This window comes from Trichoderma ghanense (genome assembly GCF_004382785.1).
Source record: "Trichoderma ghanense strain CCMA-1212 chromosome Unknown scaffold_9, whole genome shotgun sequence".
NCBI lineage: Eukaryota > Fungi > Ascomycota > Sordariomycetes > Hypocreales > Hypocreaceae > Trichoderma > Trichoderma ghanense.
The window spans coordinates 157,560-178,324 of NW_027395672.1; the positions used below are offsets into that span (position 1 = coordinate 157,560).

Below are 20,765 nucleotides of genomic sequence, written 5' to 3' on the forward strand. Positions count from 1 at the left end.
CCCGTCAAGCGCTTCTCAGGCGATAAACCGAAGGCCCGTTACCATGGGGCCGGTTTACGAGATCAGTATGGGAAACTCTCGCAACTTGGCCCGCCAGCGGACGTAAAGCTCAGCATGTAGCAGTCCATGCGGTTTGTACCCTCGCCATGCTTCCCAGTAAGTTCAGGAGAAGGGGATGCTGTTCCCCGTGCCTTATGAGCTTGTCGATGTCAGAGAGGACAGACTTCTTCAGACTTCGTGGCGCCTCTCTATGCTGATTTCTTCACCGTGACAGGAGCACTTGCAGTCTTGAATGTCGGAAATTGTTCTCCCTCCCAACTCATCAGCCTCTCAGTCTGGAGACAATGGGCTGCGATCCGTGATTCGACCACTTTCCTCATTTCCTAGCTTCCGTGGCCAGGTTACACGGGGACGGCTAAGCCGAGACGATTCCTTTGAATAACGTCGTTGGCTCAGTATCTCGGCAAACTTTTGTAGGTTCTCCATGGTAGCCGCTCGAGATCTCGCCCAAGATGGTAGCCGCTCGAGATCTCGCCCAAGCAAATCCTTTGAGCTCGGTCAATCGATCCGTTCGGTATACCTGCTCCCCCAGGCGCGGCATAGACTTGACGATGGGCCATTCGGGCAATGATGTCGATGTGACTGGCCGCGCAGTTGCCTGCCTGCCTGCCTGATGCCAGCCGCCTAGCGTTGTATGATGCTCCTGGATGCCATCCGTCAGATCTCTGGCAGGGCGGCTTCAGCGGCAGCATGCTGGTCCAGATCCTCGTGCGATGAAACAAGCCCCGCGTGGCACAGATGCAGCAGTTGATCGCTGGCTTCTCACGCAAGTGATCTCTCGTTGCCTGCATTGACTGGCCGAAACATGGTGATGCGTAACCCGAGCGCAAACGAATGGCTCGGTCCTGGCGTCAAAGACCAAGCCGACACTCTGACGCTCCCTGTGCAATTCGCGACCTTTCTCTAGCGGTATAACATCGCGACATATACCAGAAAAGCCGTTGCCACTCAATCGCCGCTCCAGCACGATACCGCCGTGTGACTCTGCCTCAGTTGGCCTTCCGATACCCGCTGAGCCGTCCGTTGACGGAGCAGTTGGCCGGTCCTAGTGTCCGTTCAGCATAGAACAAGGGAAAGCCTGAAACGCGCCCGACGAACCTCTGCGGCTGCCGCCACCGTGACGGCCGGCCGGTGAAGGGCAGCAGATGCTGGCATGCGTCTGTCTCCTCTCAGGAGTCCTGCTAGGCAACGTGGTCACGCCTCGCCTGTGAGACACAGGCTACATACAGCCTCCACGAGCCGTACAAGTGCAACCGAGTCGAGAAATGTTTCGGATACTTATTCAATGAGCTTCCTCCTCTGCGGGCAGGGACCGTTGCCATCGCCCCGAATCGCCGGCCTTGTCTCAGCACGACTATGTCTGACTTCGGCTCCCACAGCTCCCACTGTCCTCGGATCGCCAGGCCCGTGCTGGGTCTATCATAGGAGCAATCATACCTTAGAAACACCCAGAGGGACAAGACACAGGAACCGACGCTGAGAAAAGGGGCAAGATCCTGAACCGTGACCAGTTCTTGCGCGAGGCTTCAAGTTCAAGTTGAGCCTGGAGCAAGTTCTGAGATCTGATAGCCCAGTGTCACGAGGAAGTTGCGTCTTGTCTCAAGTTGCCCTGAAGCTGCCTGGAGTTGCCTGAAATTGCAGCGTGGGCGGTTCCTTCCCTGGCTGGCAAGGCCTGGTGCGATTCGGCTGAGTCGCCTCGTCAGCAGCCCTGAGCTGAAATTTAATCTTTGCCGGCTCTTCTCTCCTCTGTTCATCAACACAGCTTTGAGCTTCGGAACACCTCAGTTCTCGTCACCCCCTCTCTTCTCCAGTTTATCTGCTCAAGCATCAGATTCTAAGTGCTGCAGAAGCGAAACGAAACGCTCGAGGTTGGCTTCCTCAAACAACAAGACAGGCAAAACACAGCCCTGAACCGGTTGCTCCTCCCAAGGAGCTGAAAACATTGACAGCGCCCAAACCGGTTGAACCGCCTTCGTCAGAAGCCATGACAACAGAGTACCGTGTGTCACTCTCATACCCAAATCCATCGCTGGGTCAGATGGTGGCCGGTTCGCAGACGTCCAACTCCATAGACGACGAGGCTTCGCGCTCAAAGCTTGGCTATGGGAACTCGGGACAGGTCAGGGGCTTACGGCAGGCGGCTCTTGTCATAACGTATGGCTCCGTCCCTTGTCGTCTTACGGTTCTAACAGACGTAGGCTCCTTGTTGGTCTTCTGATCTCGACTCTCGATACGACGATCGTGTCTACGTCCCTCGTCACGATATCCAATGACCTGAATGACTTTGTCAATGCACCGTGGATTGTGCTGGCGTATATGCTGACATATATGGGTTCGAATCATGCATTTTCAGACGTGGGGACTCGCCTCTTCTAACAGAGATCCACAGGGTTTGCCGTTTGCATCTCCAAAATGAGCGACATATATGGACGGAGGAATATCCTGGTCCTCTCCTGGGTCGTCTTCTCCGGGTTTTCCTTGGGCTGCGCCAACGCGAGACACATGACTGCACTGTACGTATGAAACCGACCTCACTCATGGCAAAGCACGAGGTGGGACAATAGTAACACATGTCCATCAGCATCGCATACCGTGCCTTCCAAGGCATAGGAGCATCAGGGCTGTACAGCTTGACCCAGATAGCCCTCGTCGAAGTCGGTCCAGCCCATCGTCCCAGTCTGATCGGGGCTATGATCGGGGCAACGCTTGCCATTGCCTTCGTTCTTGGCCCCCTTCTCGGAGGTCTGATCTCCATGCATTCTGATTGGAGGTGGCTCTTCAACCTCAAGTGAGTCTGAGAAAAGCCCGCCGTGCCTGGACTGTGCTAACTGGCTCTTGGCATGCTTGCATCACGACAGTATCCCATTCGGACTTGTTGCCATGCTTGCTATCACGAGCTTGTGGCCTCGAGAGGAAGTCTCCCATCTACTCTCATGGGAAGCTTTCACCAGCATAGATTTCATTGGCAGTACTACTCTGCTCTGCGGTTCTTCTTTGCTCGTATTTGCCATCCAGCAGGCGGGTTCCCAGACGGTTGCCTGGTCTAGTCCAGAAGTCATATCGGCCCTCGTCATATCCGGAATCAGTTGGGCTGCATTCATCGGTTGGGAGGTAATACTGGACATGAAGAGACATCGCCATATCGAGCCGATATTTCCCATCCGGTTGATGTCGCAACGGGTCTATGCGTCAGGTCTCTTGTAAGCGCACGATTCTCCCGTGAATAGTGGACAAGAGCTGACATTGATACAGGCTCACACTCCTTACAGGATTTCCGTACATCTGTCTAACCATCATTATCCCGGAGCGTTTCCAAATCGTCAAGGGGGAAGATGCCCTCATGGCCGGCATTCACCTCTTTCCGTTACTCGGGGCATGTGCCGTCGGCTCGTTCTTGGGCGGCGCCATATCCAGCAGGCGAAACAACACGTCGTATACGCTCATTGGATCATCCTGCCTTCAACTCTTGGGGCTAGGGCTGATGACGACCCGGAAGCAGGCAGAAAGCGCAGAACCCTCTCAGTACGCCTACCAAGCCATTTTTGGGCTGGGCGTCGGTCTCTGCTTTTCGGCAACGACGATCATGACAAGCATTTGCACAGCCGAGTCAAGCGAGAAGGCTACAGCGCAAGGGGCCGTTGCCCAAGCTCGCGTATTGGGGGGCAGCATCGGGCTCTCGGTCTGTACAGTGATATTTAACGTCCACGTTAACCGATTTCTAGAAGGCCGTCTAAGCAAAGCGCAACTCGAAAGCCTTCACCGGTCACCCCTGTCAGGGCTGCAGCTCCCCGTCGACCAGCAAGATGCAGTTAAGACCGTCTATGCTGGAGCATATGCCGAGGAGATCAAGATACTGGCTTGCGTTTGCTCAGTCATGGTGATTGTCGCCCTTTGCACTCTAGAGAGGCATCCCACGCCGTTGAGGATCGTGCATTCAGGGTCCAAGGAGGGTCCGTTCTCGAGACGCGGCAGTGATTCGGAGACGGAAATGTCGGATGTCAGAAACACCCATCAAGTTGCTTGAGCTGGCTCTAAACCGATTACCGTTTGGGTCACCCCTCACTATTCGGCTTCGTTCTCGACCTTGTTCGACCTTGTGCTGTGACCGAGTGACAGCACAAGGTGTCTTGTTTGACCGAAGCAGTATCATCACCTGCAAATCTAAGGTAAACTTATGGTACCTTACTCGCCCGAGATGGCCGCGGAGCTCCTGTTTGTTTTAACCGCTGTATGAGGCGGCTCGCTGTGCAACGTGCTTATTTTGGGGCAATTTGATCAAGAAGCAACAAATACGATGCTCTGCGTTCGGTGTTTTGAGCTTTGCTGTTATAGGTGATGGGTTGATTAGATCAATGTATGGTGTACGATATGATTTCTCCGCCGTGGACCTGTTCATCTTTTGTGATACTGGTATTGAGAAGAATAGAGAAGATGGAAGAGGGCTTCTGGATGTAGCTACTTTGAAGAAGAATTCGGTTCGTGGTTATCGAATAAGACGCCTGTAGGGGGCCCTTTCCTTTCTCAAGCTTCCATTGATATCTCTTGAGATAATTAGTTCCCTGATGTGCTGATAGCCGCCTTCAACTGGGCGAGGATGCATCACGAGGAGTGATTTCAAGCGCTCAAGACGGGCCCCTCGTCACCGTATATGGGGTCTTTGCTGAACCATGGCAGAGCCTTGACGCTGTCGGGGTCGTACTCGCCGTCAATCTTCCCGTAGCACATGTCCCAATTCTTGCCATTGGGGTAGCTGCCGACCATGAGGAAGGGGTCAGGGTCCTTGTCCTCGAGCAGACGGTGGGCGACTCCCGCGGGCACGACGATGACGTCCCCCTTCTTGACGACGGGCTCGACGCGGCCGGGGTTGTGCTCGCCGCCGAAGCAGAGCTTTGCGCGGCCGGCGGCGACGCAGAGGACCTCGTGGGTGGTGCTGTGGAAGTGGGTGGTGTCGTACATTGTGTAGCGCCACTGGGGGGTGACGACACCGACGTTGAGGAGATGGGACTCGATGGCGGCGGGGGAGGCGCTGTCGGGGGGAGAGAAGGCGGCGTGGTAGATGATGAGGGGCTTGGAGGTTAGGGAGGAGTTGGGGAGGAGGTTGTGGGAGGGGATGAGGTGTTTGGAGATGCGGAGGGCGGAGAGGGGGGTTAGGGGGGTGGTGGTTGGGGGCATGGCGGTGTTGTGAGGGTGAGTGGGATAGTGGTGATGTTGTGTGTAGGTAGGGGAGGGAGAGAGTTGTGAAGAGCTGGGAGAGAGAGAGAGATGTGAGACAAGATGAAGGTGATGGATGATGACTGGTCGATGGAGGTTTGTTTGCTTTGTCTGTTGGAGATTGTTGAGAGAGGTGACTGTTTCAGAGTTATTTGCTGTCTGAGTTGTATGTTGGACAATGAAGGAATGATGGGTGAAGACGAGAGGAATTGAGGTTAGGGGGCAGCTGGAGTCTGGAGTCAAGATGATGTAATAATCGACGATCCAAGGTGTGGCAGAGGAACTAGTCAGTCGCCTTGTTGCACTTCAAGCTCTTCTGATTAGATTTCCAAATGATTCCATCATAGAAACCTGAGATCTGTAGTGCCTTGGGTAGCTTGCTTGAATCTTGGACAAACCACCATTGATCGGAGACTAGGTACCGCCTCCTATCTACGGGTAGGTAATCAACATGATGGAAAGCTTACTGTACCGCTACAGTACTGTGCGAGGGAAGAGCTCTCTTTGACTTTCTTGATTCCCTCTTCTAGACCTGTAAATAGGTAGCTGCCTAGATTCACCGTACAGATGCTTGCACGAGCTCTTCTTACCCGTCTTCCACTCATTCCTTTCCTTTTCTTGCCCTCTGCTCCTCTTCACGGCGCAACGCCCCCGGTGACCTGAGGCTTAAAATAGACAGTCAAGACACCCTCGACGCCCAGCGTCAAGGCCGTCTTCTTGAGGGCCTGGTGGGCGGGACACTCGGCGTCGTAAAACTTCATGTCGTCGAGGCTGGCGAACTCGGACTTTGCGACAAAGGTGTAGCCCTGGGAGCGCTGGTCGGGCTCGGCGGGGCCGGCGGCTATGGAGAGGATGTAGGGCTTGCCGTCCTTTTATATATATATATATATTCTCACGTCAGCTTTTTGATCTATTTGGGGTTTTCGACATGAGAGAATGAGACTGCGCAAAGTGATGGTGCTTTTTTTATTGATTATAGGTGATGGAAGCAGTGAGGGGCATTGTTCGGTTGATGAGGGGTGCCAAGTCAACGAAATGTGCCGAGGATGTAGGTTCTTTGCATATAGACAGAGGCGCGTGAGCACAAGAAAGATTTTTCAATTTCACCTTGCGGTTGTTCTCCCTGAGAATCTGATACTGCTCGAGAAGCTTCTTCTGCCCCTCCTCGCTGGGGAGTTTGAACATGGTAACCCGGTGCACGCGGTCCGCCATCTTGACTGCCGACGACGAGAACCTGGTGAGAGCTGCGGGGTGCTGAAGCGCAAAACGAGGCGCGATTCGTGTGAAGCTGTAACTCGTAAGCGGCCGCGAGAGACGCAGTGGTGAGGAGGTCATTTATAAGAGGGGAAAGGAGATGAGAGAAAAATGGAATTCCAACTTCTAAGTGAGATCCGGAGTGTCGGCAAAAGAAAGAAAATTAATTTAGAGACCCGAAAGAGGAAACAAGCTTGGATGAGGTGAGAAGAGCTTCCGGCGGTGCTGCTAGAACTAATAAATGATTACCCCAGAGTTTCTGCAAGACGCGGCTTGGATCGGCAGTAAAGCCAAGCCTAGGGTCGAGGGTGCGGCTATTGAAGCGTTGGGAGTAGTTTTGGCAGCGAAACCCAATTTCTCGTGTATTGAAGAGTATACAAGAGTTCATGATTTTTTGTTTAGTCGAGTAAGACGTTTGATGCATCGCTGTTTAGTAAACATGTTCCGAGTTTGAGGGATCGGAAACGGGTGCGTCTGACATCTCTTGCCTTGACGGGGCTTGCATATCAACCGTGCATTAGATGTACATCAAGATAGATACAGATTCTTTCACAATCTCATCAAGGCATGCCGTGTGAAGCATTTCTCATCATAGGAGTGATTTTTATGTATTGGTTCTCATCATGTCTGCACTCGAACGAGCAACATCTCGGAGTCGTAGTCCTTCAAACACCTGCCGCGACGATGCATTGATACACGGCGCTCCCTCGGCCTCAACAACGATCAAAGTACGATCATCTCACCAACCCCTGCAATGGAGCGGAAACCCCTGAAAGCGCCAGTAGCGCAGAAGTTGAGGTCACTCTTTCCTCGTGACTGCCATCACAGCTTGACCTCCTTCTTTCACGTGTGTGGCGCCGCGTTTGAGATCCTATGCTGTCTTCAATTGCTTTGCTCGTATATGCATATAGATTTCCTCTTCCACTCCTGTGATTTGCTTTCTCTAGCCTTTGCTTTGCGAAACGGGCTTCAAGGCCTGGTGAGCAGCCACATGAAGAAGAGCTGGACAAGGTACGAGTAGAAGAAGAGGAACTGTGTCCTCTGGTTCCGCTTCACCCTGGTGTCGGTCTGCATAGGACCTCCCGAGTTGGTGGCGGCCTCAGGCAGAAGGACGTACTTGAGCGATCGCATCTAAAGGACATCCGGTTAGCACAGTTCCGTCCTATCGAACACCTCCTCCACGTACCAAGAAGAGAGAGTTGGCCAAGAAGGTATAGATGAAGACCAGCCACCCGATCCAGCCTCCGGTACCCTTTCCCCCATTGACAATCTCCGCAATGGCGATGGTCACGATGATGCCGACAAACTTGTATCCGGAATACGCAATCAGATCAAGGAGCTGGGACTGGCTAGAGATGCTCAGGAGGTAGCATCCCACTTTCAGCGCGATAATCTCGAAAATCACCACGCCGAGTGCGATTGTCGCCGTATATCCCAGAAGCTCGGGGTTGAACTGGCCTCTTACACCGGCTACCAATGTAGACAGGAGGATATATGTGACCAGTGCCATGACTATACCAACCACGCACACTCATGTTAGCCGCCATCCCTTGTAAGTATGTGTCTGGTACTCGAAGCGCGCAAACCGACCTGGTATGTACATATCGGGGCTGTTGATGTCGTCGCGAGGGGGCAGATAGCGCAGTTCCTGGCCGTTTGCTCCCACAGCCTGCTTGCGGGACCAGGGCTTGTGCCTCCAGGGGAAGAGGACGAGGAAGAGCTTGTTGACGACGTAGAAGTTGGAGACGTTGAAGTAGTACTTGAGCGCGGATACGTTGACGTAGCGGCCAATCTGCGATTTCAGGGCAACCCAGCAGTTAGCCTCCATTGTGAATCATTCGAGCCATCGAGACACGGAAAAGACAATCAAAGGGACATGCAAACACACGTTCTGCTCCACGTATTCCTGGCCGTGTTTAAAGGCCGTCTGGCCAAACTGCGCCGCGACCTGGGCCGTGGGGTCGTTCATAAACTGCCCGTATGCGCCAAAGGCGTTGCCCATGTTGCCGCCCTGCTGCTGGTACGGATTCCCGCCATAGCCGAGCGGATGCGACTGCGCGGATCCCGGCGGCGGAGGCGGTGATCGGAGCTGGGGGACAGTCGAGACGTGCTGGGGCACCGGGTGGTGAAGAGGAGGCGATTGCGCCGCTCGATGCATGGCGTTGGTGCTGGAAAAAGAAGAGGAAGAAGGCAGAATATGAAGGAAAGAAATGCTTTGTGGCTCAGTTCTGAGGAGGGCGAGGGCGCGTCGAGGAGGAGAGGCGAGGCTGTTCGTTGGCCAATCAGGGGTTGGAGGTCGGAGGTTCGAGGCTGGAGGGCGATGATGAGGCTGCAGGTTGAAGCTGGCGATGTCGAGATGCCAGGCTGGAAGTGTGGTTTGGTTTGGTTTGGGCCTCGTTACAGGTAGTAGGTAGTGCCTGTACGAGTACAAGCACTGGACATTCAAACTGACCCCTGCTGGCGCGCTGCGGCAGCGTCATAGCACCTGTAATGGACTTGTACTCTATGTACCTAGGTACCTCTGGCGCTGTAGCAGGCTGCCCATTGGTGGCGCGGACAGGGAGCGAGTACCTGCGAGGCCTCGATACATGCAGCCATGCCCTGGTCGCCTCGCTAATTCCAGGTACAGGACCCGTTTTAGGTACCTGACTCACGTCCAGCTGCTGCAGAGCTCGACAAGTGCCATCGTGGCCTCTTTTAGGTTCTGCGACAAGGCTCATCGACACGTGATCCATATCCTCAAGGTCTTCAGATCCATCGCGTACTCCGATACCGAGAGAAGACGAGACAATGAAGAGCCATTGACCACAGACATGGACTAGTATTAGATGGTAGTGATGAATTGATAGGAGGAGCTGCTTCAGAGTGCCACATCTACAAAGTACAGCCTCAATAAGGCAAATCGACTTGCTTGTCACCCCCGGATTTGCCAGGCTGGTCTCTCGTATATCCGACTCGATCTCGCTATCGGTATCAGTACCTTACCTTGTCGCCACTTCTCAGCTCAACAAGTTGCGGCCAGACACAGTCGCCTTTCTGGTCCCTGCAAAGACGGTGTAGCATCTTGTATCAAATTCTCTTGTACTGCATCTATCGCTCTCATTATAATTGTTTTTAATTTTTTTTCTTTTTTTTTCCCCATATTCTTGCTGTGGCTCATTCATCCTCGCTGGCCTCTTGTTCGCTCTTCTACCATTCTCTCTCCTTATCGGTTATCTGGGTGACTACAACATTAGCTTTCGTCTACATCCCATCTCGTCTCCCACCTTCTCTCTTCCTCTCTCCTCCTCCTCCACGCCTCTTCCTCGTCGTAGACAGAAACCCTCAGCCTCTTCAGATCGACCGCGACTCGCTCATTCAACATGTTGGACGCTTTCGAGGTTCTCACCACGTCCGGCGTCGTCCTCTGGTCGAGATCGTATGCGCCCGTCAGCCCCTCAATCGTCAACAATTTCATCGCCGACACCTTCATCGAGGAGAAGACGGGCAGCATTGCGCCAACCGATTCGCAGTCCGCCGCCACCAATCCCGCCTATAGGAGCGACCAGCACACGCTGAAATGGACCTTTGTCAAGGAATTGGGCTTGATCTTTGTGGTACGCGCATGGTTCCGGGCCGTTTGCGTGTCCCGCGGGCGTAGGGATTCGGCATGCTCATGCTAATGGCTTTGCTGCATCAGGTTGTCTACCGGTCTCTGCTGCACCTGTCATGGGTCGACAAGCTCGTCGATAACATCAAAACCATCTTTGTCGAGCTCTACGGCGAACAGCTCACCAAGCCCCATACGACCCTCGTCGAGTGTCACTCGTTTGGCGAATACTTCGACCAGCAGCTCCAAGAGCTCGACAAGTCGAGTAACATCGGGTCTATAAGTCCTATAGACGAGGAAGGCTCCTCTCGTCCCTCGGTAGCAGGCTTGACGTACAGAGGCCGCGCGATCAATGGCGGCGCAGCTGCTTCTCAGGACACCACATCGGCCGACTCCACGCCTGTCCCGACGCCCAACGCTTCACGTCCCTCGACTCCTGGTGTTGTTGTCGCCAAGGCCGGCCCCGTGGCCAAGATGTCCAGGAGAGCCCGCAAGGCCCACAACAGCGGTTCGGCACCCGCATCGTCCGGAGACGAGGCCCTGTCCTCGAGTCGACAGAAGAAGGGCGGCAAGGCGACCAAGAAGGGGCGCAAGTGGAATGCCGAAGGGTTCGCGGATGAGGAAGACAACGATGTACAGCTCGACTATTCCAGACCCAGCCTCACCAGCGACTCGGAGGCTGAGGCAGTTGGGCGGTCCAGTGCCATTGATGCTGTTGATTCGTCGACCTGGGGGTCTACAAGCAAGGGAAAGTTCATTCTCAAGGACCTGGGAGACGAGGTGCACGACATTTTGGCCTCGGCGCAGGCCCAGAAGGCCCAGAAAACCGCGCGCTCGGAGACAAAGGCTGGTCTCTTGGGCTCCGGAGTCAATGCTATTAGCGGACTGTTCCGGAATGTCGTCGGTGGCAAGACGTTGACCAAGGAGGACCTTGACAAGGCGATGAAGGGCATGGAGGAGCATCTGCTGCGCAAGAATGTGGCTCGCGAAGCAGCTATTCGCCTTTGCGAGGGCGTCGAGAAGGAGCTGATTGGCGTGAAGACGGGCAACTTTGAAAGTGAGTGCCCATACCTCCTATTTCTATAACTTGTCTCCGAGTCGCGGGATGTTTAACTTATACGCAAACCACAGGCATCAACGCCAAGATCCAATCAGCCATGGAGTCCTCACTTACCAAAATGCTCACCCCAACCTCATCCCTCGATCTTCTTCGCGAGATCGACTCCATCACATCCCCCCCTGCCACATCTCTGCGCAAAGCCCGCCCCTACGTCATCTCCATCGTCGGAGTCAACGGCGTCGGCAAGTCCACCAACTTGTCCAAGATCTGCTTCTTCCTGCTGCAGAACAAGTACAAAGTCCTCATCGCCGCCGGAGACACGTTCCGCTCGGGTGCCGTGGAGCAGCTCGCCGTACATGTGCGGAACCTCAAGGAGCTCACAGCCCGAGAAGGTGGAAGGGTTGAGCTGTACCAGAAGGGATACGGCAAGGATGCTGCGGCCGTGGCAAAGGACGCCGTGAACCATGCGGCTCAGGAGGGCTACGACGTCGTCCTCATCGACACGGCCGGGCGGAGACACAACGACCAGAGACTCATGTCGTCTCTGGAGAAGTTTGCCAAGTTTGCGCAGCCTGACAAGATTCTCATGGTTGGCGAGGTACGTTGTCCTCATCATCATCACTCCATTCACCCACATGCTCACAAACGTGTCCTCTAGGCCCTCGTAGGCACAGACTCCGTCGCCCAGGCCCGCAACTTCAACGCGGCCTTTGGCTCCGACCGCGCCCTCGACGGCTTCATCATCTCCAAGTGCGACACCGTCGGCGACATGGTCGGCACGCTCGTCAGCCTCGTCCACGCGACCAACGTGCCCGTCGTCTTCGTCGGCGTCGGCCAGCATTATTCCGACTTGAGGAACTTTTCCGTCAAGTGGGCTGTAGAAAAGCTGCTGAGCGGCAATTAACTTTTTTTTTCCTCCTCTTTTATTATGACTTTGCAGAATCATGAGTTTAGACGAACGGAAACAAGGGGGACTTTTTGTCCTGGTAATTACCTACCTACATACCTACTTATTGGATATATATGTAATATGACGCAACGCCCAATTCTAATATTCACATACATCCTTCCCTGTCCGTGAGAAATGTCATGTTTTCGGCGTCAGCACACGTCTCTCAAACTGATAAGTGCACATGTATAACAAACCGGAATCGCTTTGGCCAAGGTCCTTCGTCAAAGATTCATACTACACAATTCTCCAGACTGTCATGCACTTTCGCAATTCGCTGCCCAATGTACCTTGGGCAAATATAAAACAGCTCACTCGATCCGTCCAATTCATTGTATTTGATCCCCCCTTTCTGTTTATGTTCACATTATTCCCACTAGGCGGCATGAATGAGCCGACCTGGGAATTCCATTTCCGTCCCTCCCACCATGTTCATCAAGAAGAAAGAACGAGACCAAAGAGAGAGAAAAGAAGAAAGGGGAAGGATAGAAAGTAGGACAAGAAAAATCAGAAAGATGCACGTCGCAGGAAACTGTAACAAAAACGGAGAAAGAGGAGATATCACAAGCTTAACACTGAGAAGAAAAAAAGGCCAGCGCCTGAGTTTATAAAAAAGAAAAAAAGTACCTGAAGAATAAGAAAAGAGACAGAAGAGGAAAATGGAACTGAATCGAAACAATATCAGACAATCTGAAAGCGGTCCTCCTCCAAAAAGAAAAGAAAGAAAAAACGTCCTTCGTCTTTTTCATATGCGTGTTGTTCATTCTGTGAGAGTAAAAGTACCAATCTGAGGGAAGTAGGTAGTCGGATTTTTTTTCTTGGTGTTGTAGAATTTTGCGTGTGCATCTCAACGATGCGAATCATCAAACGAGTCATCAAAAATTCCACAGGGGTATCTCTTCTAGGGGTGTCGGTATATGTGTATTGCAGTCTGGTATGGGGAGGGTCGAACCATTTTCACATGGCAACGTCGGTGTGAGCTATAAAAGCTCTCCTTGTCGACGAAGACATCAGAGGGCATAAGCGTTGAATGACATGATACAAAGGAAAGGTAATATAGATATAGACACCGTCATGGGCCATGACAAAGCCGTCGTTCAGGTCAGCCTCGGACATTCTATAGGCGTCAATCTGTCCACCGCGGCATGGCATCTTCAGTCCTCTTCAAAGAAGTCGTGGTCGTCAAAATCGCCAGGTTGCGCATCCTCGTCATACGCCGTCTGGTGTATCATAGAGGGTGGTGTCACTGGCTCGGCTGCCAACTCTTGACGTCGATGAGGGAGGCCGTGGAAGGATGCCTTGTCGGATCGATGCGAGATGTTCGACTCGCGCCGCGCCCGCTCCTGGATGCTCTGGCCCGTGAATCGCCGTCCAGTGCTGGAAAACGCGGTGGGCTGCGGGTGGTTGTCCTGAGTGGGCGACTGTCGGAGAGCCGTAGCTGGGGGAGTGAGGAGGCCGCTGGCGACGCCAGCGTTCTGCATCGGGTCACTTCTGCTCTTAGAGGGAGTGGAATTGGCCGCAACAGCGGGCGAACTCAACACTCCTGAAATGCCTCGAAAGCTGGACTGGCCACTCTTGCGCCAATTGCCCCAAGCAGCGGCGATGGGAGCGATGGTCTGCGCCACACGCGGCGTCGCGGCCTGAATCGTCTGGGCAATGTTGGGGAGGGTGATGGCCGAACCGCCATTCATGGCCCTCTCGCGCTCCTGTTCCTCCATCTGCAGGTTGGCCTTGAGTCGGATGGCAGCATCCCTGACTGCAGCACGGTCAAACCTTTCGCCCGAAAGCGCTGCGATGATGTCCTGCAAATCTCCTTGTCTCACAGCGAGGAGCTCACGCAGCCAGTTAATCTCGTCGTCGCGCTTGGAGATCTTGGCCGCGGCATCGGGGTCAAGCTCTGCTACGGTCTGCTCAAGCTCCTCAATGCGCTGCTCGCGGGCCTGCAACTGTTCCTGAAGAACCATGATGGATTCCCGGAGAGCCTGCGGGGAGATCCTTTCAGGCATCTCAACCCTCTCTACGGGTTTCGCCATCGTGGAGTTCAAGACCGAAGAGTCAACGCCAGCCGACTTCGCAGCTTGAGCTGCGGCGGCAGCGGCCTGCTTCGTAATCTCGAGCTTCTCCTCCAGATGAAGTATGCGGTCCTGGAGATGCTCCGTCTTGGACGTGGACAGACTGAGGCGCTCCAAGAGGTGCTGCTCTGTCCGTTGGCCATCCTCAATTGCATTGTGGACTTGGCGTTCATAGCGAGTCTGGATATCCTCCAGCTCGTTTTGGTGCTTGCGTTTGAGTTCCTCTAGTTCATTGGCACTGCTGGCTTGGGCCCCCTCGAGAAGCATCTCGTTTTGTGCCTTGGCCGTGTCGATCGCCAGCTTAAGGTGATCGAGCTCAGCGCGCAGCTTAGCGTTTTGCTCCTCGTACTCTTCACGGATAACGTTGACCTGGTTGTTGGCAGCGTCGAGCTCAGTCTGCAGAGACACGCGCGTCCTCTTGACCTCGCTAGCCCCTGATTCTCGAGCCTCTTCGAATTCGCGTTGGTAGCGGGCGGCAGATTGCTGAAGTTTAAAGTTTTCGGCGCGCAGCTCAGAGAGCGTTTCCTCGAGACGGTTGCACTCGTTGACTGCACGCATACCGGCCCGCTCGTTGTTCTGGAGACGTTCCATTTCGACCTCGAGGCGTTCACGAGTCTTGGACTCAGCCTGCAGCCGCGCTTCCAGGACATCTTGGCGCGCCAGCATGGCTTGGTCCCTCTTGATGCGGCGTGCGTTCTCCTCGGCAACCTCGCGAGCGGCCTGTCCCATGTCGTCTTGGAGGGAGAGGAACTTGGAACGCCACGACTCGCGAAGCCGCTCGTTCTCTTCGAGCTGGGCAACAACGCTGGTCAGTGACCTGTGGAGGCGCTTGTTCTCATCCAAAGCATGACCGAGTTCGCCATTGCTGCGGCGAGCGGCCTCATCAGCACGCTCAGCCTCCGCCCTCCAGGTATTGTTGTCCTGGCGAACATTGCGAAGATCGGCTTCGAGGTCATTGATTCTGTTGACCATTTCTGCTTGATGATGGATCCAGTTGTCTCGAGCAGCTTCCAAGGTAGTCAGTTGCATCGTGGTCTTGCTGGCAGAGTGCTCTAGAGTTTTGATGGCCTGGTCTCTCTCTTCCACCATTCCACGTAATCGGGACTCTTCTTCTGAAGCATTGCGGAGTAGGCGCTGAACCTCAGACAGGTTATCCTCGGCAGCACGCCTGGTCTTGACCTCCTGCTCGGTGAGGTCCTCTTGGGTCCTCAACCTCTCTTCAAGTTCGGCAACACGTTGGTCGAATACGCTCCGGTTAATGATTTCTATCTCCACGCGAGTCTCTGCGGTCTGCAGCTTTCGATTCAGCTCGGCAGCAGCATCTTCGGCAGCCCTGCGCTCGGAGATCTCCCTCTCAAGGTTCTCCTGGTCCAAGCGGAGTCGCGACTCCAGATCCGCATTCTTCGTCTCGAGGTCACGGATCTTTGCAAGAAGCTCCTCGTCAGGCTTGGGTTGGAGCATGTTATCGAAGGGGCCAGACTCGTCATCGCGAGGCGTGGGTCTGGCGCTGGAGATTAACAGCTCCTTGATCTCTCCAAGAGACTTCAGCAGGGTTGTATCATCGTTGGTCTCCGCGGTGAGAGCCAGCGGGCTGCGTTGCTGCGATGCTAAGGCTTCAACAACAATGGAGCGGATCTGATCCAGCCTGCGATCCCTCTTGGGACTCGTTGAACGACGAGGAAGTGGCTCGTCATCTTCGTCATCAGCATCGCTTTCCTGGTACTCCATCGAACCGCCACGGGCGTCCCGCCGAGAAGAGGGTGCACGCTGGCCCTTGGAGGCCATGGACTGATGCAGAGACAGGAGAACTTTCTCAAGAGGCGCGAGCCTGGATGCCAGAAGGTTACCAACAACCTCATTGACTCGGCCATCGAAGAACTGGGCACGGTGTTGGAGTTTCGAGTGTTCATCTTCAGAAAACGCGCCTTCCCAGTCGCTCAGAGGCTCACTGTCAAGCTCTTCCTCTGCAAATGCTTGACCGCGTCTGGGGGCTTGGGCGCTCATGGGCGGGTCCACAAACGGATCTTCCAGCTCGGTGCTCACCATGGGCTGAGAGGCATTGTCCGGGACGGGGCTGTACTGTCGCGGGACAATGCTCATGCCTTCGCGTGCGTGGTCAGACGGAATGTGCAGTTCATCAGACGATACGGGAGCCTCGACGGATGGGCGGGGCCATTTGAAGGTCTCAACGGATTTGTTAACGCCCTGAGAGTGGTCCCTCTCCATCCGCTGCATGACTGCGTCAATCTCCTCAAAAGTAGGAGAACGCTTCTCGCCGGTGGTCGTGGGCGTGGGGTTGAAGGTACTCGGCTCTTCCTGTACCTGCTCAACTGCGCCGTCATCTTGCTCGGCGGTAGGAGCAGGAGTCGGCTCTGCAAAGCGGGAAGCGGCCAAGCCCGAAGGCTTGGGCGGGGGCAACGCGAAACGAGAGCCGGCAAGACCCTTGGGCGTGAGCTTGCGCCTGGCTGCCAGAGTCTGGGGGTCCTCGGGAGCAGAGAGAACCTGGGGTTGTGTGGATTCGGATAGCTCGTCTCCATCGGAGCGAGGTTCGGCCTCCTCTGGGAGAGAGACCGGGGTGGCCGTTGAGTGCTGCCGAGGAGTTTGTTGGAATGACGACCTCCACTTGGCAAATGCTTCAGCTGGTGAAGTCTCAGAGGGAGCGGCAGTGGTGACTTGTGTGTCAATCTGGTCGACCGATGACATGGAAGTGTCAGCGGGCAACACGGCCTCTCCGTCGACAGAGCCTTCTTCGGCAACGCTCCTTGCTTCCTTGACCGACGACTCCACCATTGCAGGCTCTTCTTCCTCAGCCAAGTCTCCAACAGAGTCATTCGCGGGTTGGTCGGCAAAGAGAGGCACGTCATCGGTATCGGACAGGTTGGCGCTCTTGGCCCTCTTGACCCTGGAGATATCGCCGACGCGACCCTCTGGATCCCTTACATCGCCCTCATAAGCAGCTGGTGAGTCAGCAGACACGGTACTGGAGGGCCTGATGATCGGGACAGCCTTGGACTTCTTCGGAGAAGGCATCGCCGGCTCGATACTGATGTTGCCAAAGATGGAATCCGTTCGTCTCGGGAAGCCTTTGTTGCCGGACTCGGCGGCACTTGGTGCAGGGTTGGCCTGGGACTGGAAGGGTGTGAAGGCCGGAGCGTCGGGCCGGAACTTGGGGCCCGAGGAAGAGAAGTTGAACTCGCTCTGCCCGGGAGCAAATGTCGGGGCATTGACGTTGATCTTGGCTGCCGACGGCTGCTGTGGCGGCGCTCCGAAGGGAGTCTGGTCCATGATTTCGGGGGGAGCCGCATGGAAGACGGCAGGCTGGAAGCTGCTGGCGGAAAAGTTGAAGAGGCCAGGGGTAAAGGTGCTGGTGGGATTGAACTTGAACTCTGGGGCCTCCACATTGAACTTGGACAAAGACGACTTGCTGTCGTGCGTTGAATGCTGGCCGCCGCCATTGGCGAGTGAGACGGCATCCTGCCAGGGGTTGCTCGAAGCAGACATGTTCTTCTGGTGCTGGCTAAAGGCCGCAGCAAAGTCAATGTCTTGAATCGGGGTGCCGAGGTTACTAGGATTGGTCTGAATCTCATCATAAGCCTCGTCGACACGCTGGGTTTCCGGAATGTCGTTCAACGGCGCGAACTGCGGCAAGCTTCCCTGGTTCACCCCATCAGGAGCATCATTGTCCCGATAGAAGTTTTGCGTAAGTGAATGGCCACGGCTGTGAGGTCTCGGGTGATGCAGGACGAGCGGCTTGTTCGGCTCGTTGGCAAAATGCTTAACTGTTGCAAAGCCGCCGGCCGAGGGCTGATGACCATGGGCAGACGCAAATGGCTGATGATTGATGGACTCGGCTCTGGTCTGGGGGTTGTAGTCTTCGTGCTCCAGCTCATTACGCAGCTGTTCCTCCAGATGGTACTCGGCGTCGTCGATCTCGGCCTGTAGCTGATCGGCATTGCGCTGCGCAGGCTCCGGAGACTTGGAGGGACTCTTGCCCACGTGCTGCTGTTGTTGTTCTTCTTCCTCTTCATCTTCCCTGACGTCCTGCAGGCGAGGCGAGGCCCTAGCGTACTGTTGTGGCATGTATTGCAGCGACTGGTGTCTCTGGTGCAGGTTAAACGCCGGGCTTCCGGCCTGGTTGAATCCTTCAATGCCGTAAGGGGACTGAGGCGACATAATGCCGTTGAGGTTCATGACCGACGGCGAGTCAAGAGGACTTAGGCCTTGCATAGGACCAGCCTGGCTTTGCCATCCCTGAGGCGGCTGTTGGAAAGGCGAGCTGGTGGCGGGGAATGAGATGGACTGCCGTGTGCTAAATTTGCCGTGGGCGCCAAAGGGAACTGGTGAAGCACCCGCTGGCAAGCCGGGGCTCTGAGTAGATGCGGCGCCAGGGATGAAATGGGCCGGGAACGGGAAGCCGGGTATCGCGTGGTTGCTGGATGCTGAGGACGTCGGGATCGGGGGAGAGAATGGAAGTGGAGGATATTGGGCTGAAGGCATGCGAGATGGCTGTGAGGATATTGAAGGGGCAGCTTCGGGCTCGTCGCCGCCGAATGAGACGCCAAGGGCTCTAAGCTTGGCTTCCTGCAACTCATTGACGTAGTTCTTCCATGCTATTGGTAGGGGGGTGGGCAGCGTTAGTCGAGCAACGGCGTCTTTCTTTCACGATCCTCGACAGATAGAAGACAAAGAAAAGGGGTCACTCACCATTCAGGTCTGGCAAGACCACGGTAAAATCACGCTCGTGCCGCTCTTGCGCCAAGTCCTCGAGGTTGGGCCAGAGCTCCCTGCTCTGAGACTCGCCTACAATATTGTCCTCAGATGTCAAGTCGAAGCCATCTACGCTGTATCCCAGCTCCGTCCATGAATCAAACATCCGCGCAATCTCGTCCTGACGAAGAGGAAGCGGAGGCTGTCCCGGACGGCCGCGCTCATCATCCCGCGGTATCAGGATCATGATGTTCTTGCCCTTCCATGGTACTTTCTTCTTGATTCGGGGCGCAGCAGCCGGTTCCCTGGGCAAGGGCTTATCTGCGAGTCTGAGGGCAGGCATATCTGCGTTCCCAGCCGTAGGATGCGGCGCTCCACCATTCGCCATGCCGTTGCGGTGCTCTGCAACAGACGGGCCTACGACTGAGCCCGTCTCGGTGGCAACTGAGCTTTCCATTTCGTCGTCGTCGAGATCAGCCTGGGCGCGGTCACCGGCCTTGAGAGTCTCCACACTGGAGATGGCGCGGGGATGTCGAGAGGTGGATCGAGACTCTGCCCTATATCGTCCCGAAGGCGTAGGCGTTCGAGGATCGCGGCGGCGATGCCAGTCAGCTTCCGAGCCGCTCAGTGAAGAGTGCTCGCTGCTTTCTCCGTCGCTGAACCAGAGCCGAGCCTCGGTGTTCTGGTCGCCGGCGGTGTGGGTGCGGATCCAGCCCTCGGTGAGTCCCCTGTTGCGACGCCGGGCCCTGTGCACGAGCACGGCAGCAGCGGCACTGGTGGGCAGAAGCGACTGTGCCGGGGTTTGAGGCCGTCCCCCGACGATAAGAGGCGGCGGGCGCAGGAAAGGAGTGCTGATGTCTAAGGAGTGGATGGGGAAGCTCTCGGACCCCTCACTCTCAGACTCGTCGTCGCTGGCGTAGCTCTGGCGGCGGAGATTGAGGTCGCTGCGCAGGTAGGGAGAGCCCCAGCTGGCGGTGCCAAACTGCTCGTCGTCCGAGGCGAGGCTATCGTCGGGCTCGTCGTCGTCGCTGTCGTCGTCGTCGTCGACCCGGAAGTCGTGCAGGTCAAACGCCGGCGCCCTCAAAATTGCCGAAGCCCGTTCGGAGAGCTTGGGGGCGGGAAGCAGAGGCAGGACCGGAGACGACCCGATGTCGTCGTCCTCGTCGTCGGCCGTGGAAGCAGTCGACAGAGCGGGAGATGTAGGGGTTCTCGATCCCTGGCTGGAGTCTCCGAGGCCGTCCTGCGCAGGTGCAGCAGGAGGAAGAGGGATTGTCGACGACGGGGTTGAAGACGACGTCGTAGCGAAGGTCTATACGGGAGCAAAGAAGAAAGAGAAGACGAAAGAATTAGCTTCTCGGTACTTTTTTTCTTTTTTTTTTTTTGTTCTTCACAAGGCACATGGCGGTGTTGCTGCATTAGAAGCGGGCCCCCCATGCCATGCCGAGTCGGATTGGAGATGTTGCTCACCAGGTGAGATCAGCGCAGACGAAAAACGTGTTCGCCTGCAGCTGAGTCTCAACATCCGCCTACTCAAAGGTCCCTCCGTCTAGTATCGTCTACTCGCGCCCGACCGTCGACTGCCAGGGACACCCTTCCAAGGAACGTTAACAACGGTAAGGACAACAGCACCCGGGTTGGCGCCGCCTGGGGGGGGGTGTGAGAATACGCGACGCGTTGAGGAGCCGCCGGGCAAGTATTAAAAAGCCTGGGAACTAAACAAGAAAAGGGGGGGCGGTGGGCAACTGGGGACAGGAAAAAAGGCGCGGGTTGTGTCTGTGTGTGTGGTGTGTATCTGCGTATGCGGATTGTGTGTAGGTGCTGTGCGGCGAAGTATGGAGTAGTATCACAATCTGGATAGTATGC

General features: G+C 55.4%; 6 protein-coding genes across 6 annotated transcripts; 2 read left to right on the forward strand and 4 right to left on the reverse strand.

Moving 5' to 3' along the window:
• Positions 1-1,891: 1,891 nt before the first annotated feature.
• CCMA1212_007129 (uncharacterized protein) lies at positions 1,892-4,084 on the forward strand (the record flags this gene model as incomplete). Its single annotated transcript, XM_073704305.1, has 6 exons — positions 1,892-2,214; positions 2,259-2,392; positions 2,450-2,573; positions 2,642-2,848; positions 2,919-3,260; positions 3,313-4,084. Coding segments are annotated over 6 exons (1,902 nt in total), but the record flags the coding sequence as incomplete, so codon positions are not given.
• A 590-nt stretch (positions 4,085-4,674) lies between these two features.
• CCMA1212_007130 (Uncharacterized protein) lies at positions 4,675-5,232 on the reverse strand (the record flags this gene model as incomplete). The annotated part of the gene is made up of 1 exon (XM_073704306.1): positions 4,675-5,232. The coding sequence occupies one exon, from the start codon at positions 5,230-5,232 to the stop codon at positions 4,675-4,677; it is 558 nt and encodes a 185-aa protein (XP_073556892.1).
• Positions 5,233-5,906: 674 nt separating this feature from the next.
• Positions 5,907-6,606, reverse strand: CCMA1212_007131 (uncharacterized protein; the record flags this gene model as incomplete). The annotated part of the gene is made up of 2 exons (XM_073704307.1): positions 5,907-6,140; positions 6,379-6,606. The coding sequence occupies 2 exons, from the start codon at positions 6,604-6,606 to the stop codon at positions 5,907-5,909; spliced, it is 462 nt and encodes a 153-aa protein (XP_073556891.1).
• Positions 6,607-7,494: 888 nt separating this feature from the next.
• On the reverse strand, positions 7,495-8,683 carry CCMA1212_007132 (Protein transport protein yif1; the record flags this gene model as incomplete). The annotated part of the gene is made up of 4 exons (XM_073704308.1): positions 7,495-7,656; positions 7,712-8,037; positions 8,116-8,317; positions 8,414-8,683. 4 exons carry the CDS (start codon positions 8,681-8,683, stop codon positions 7,495-7,497), a joined length of 960 nt encoding a protein of 319 aa, XP_073556894.1.
• Positions 8,684-9,887: 1,204 nt separating this feature from the next.
• On the forward strand, positions 9,888-12,078 carry CCMA1212_007133 (Signal recognition particle receptor subunit alpha-like protein; the record flags this gene model as incomplete). Its single annotated transcript, XM_073704309.1, has 4 exons — positions 9,888-10,121; positions 10,205-11,171; positions 11,246-11,772; positions 11,833-12,078. 4 exons carry the CDS (start codon positions 9,888-9,890, stop codon positions 12,076-12,078), a joined length of 1,974 nt encoding a protein of 657 aa, XP_073556893.1.
• A 1,199-nt stretch (positions 12,079-13,277) lies between these two features.
• On the reverse strand, positions 13,278-20,302 carry CCMA1212_007134 (uncharacterized protein; the record flags this gene model as incomplete). The annotated part of the gene is made up of 3 exons (XM_073704310.1): positions 13,278-18,805; positions 18,900-20,211; positions 20,294-20,302. The coding sequence occupies 3 exons, from the start codon at positions 20,300-20,302 to the stop codon at positions 13,278-13,280; spliced, it is 6,849 nt and encodes a 2,282-aa protein (XP_073556896.1).
• Positions 20,303-20,765: the final 463 nt, after the last annotated feature.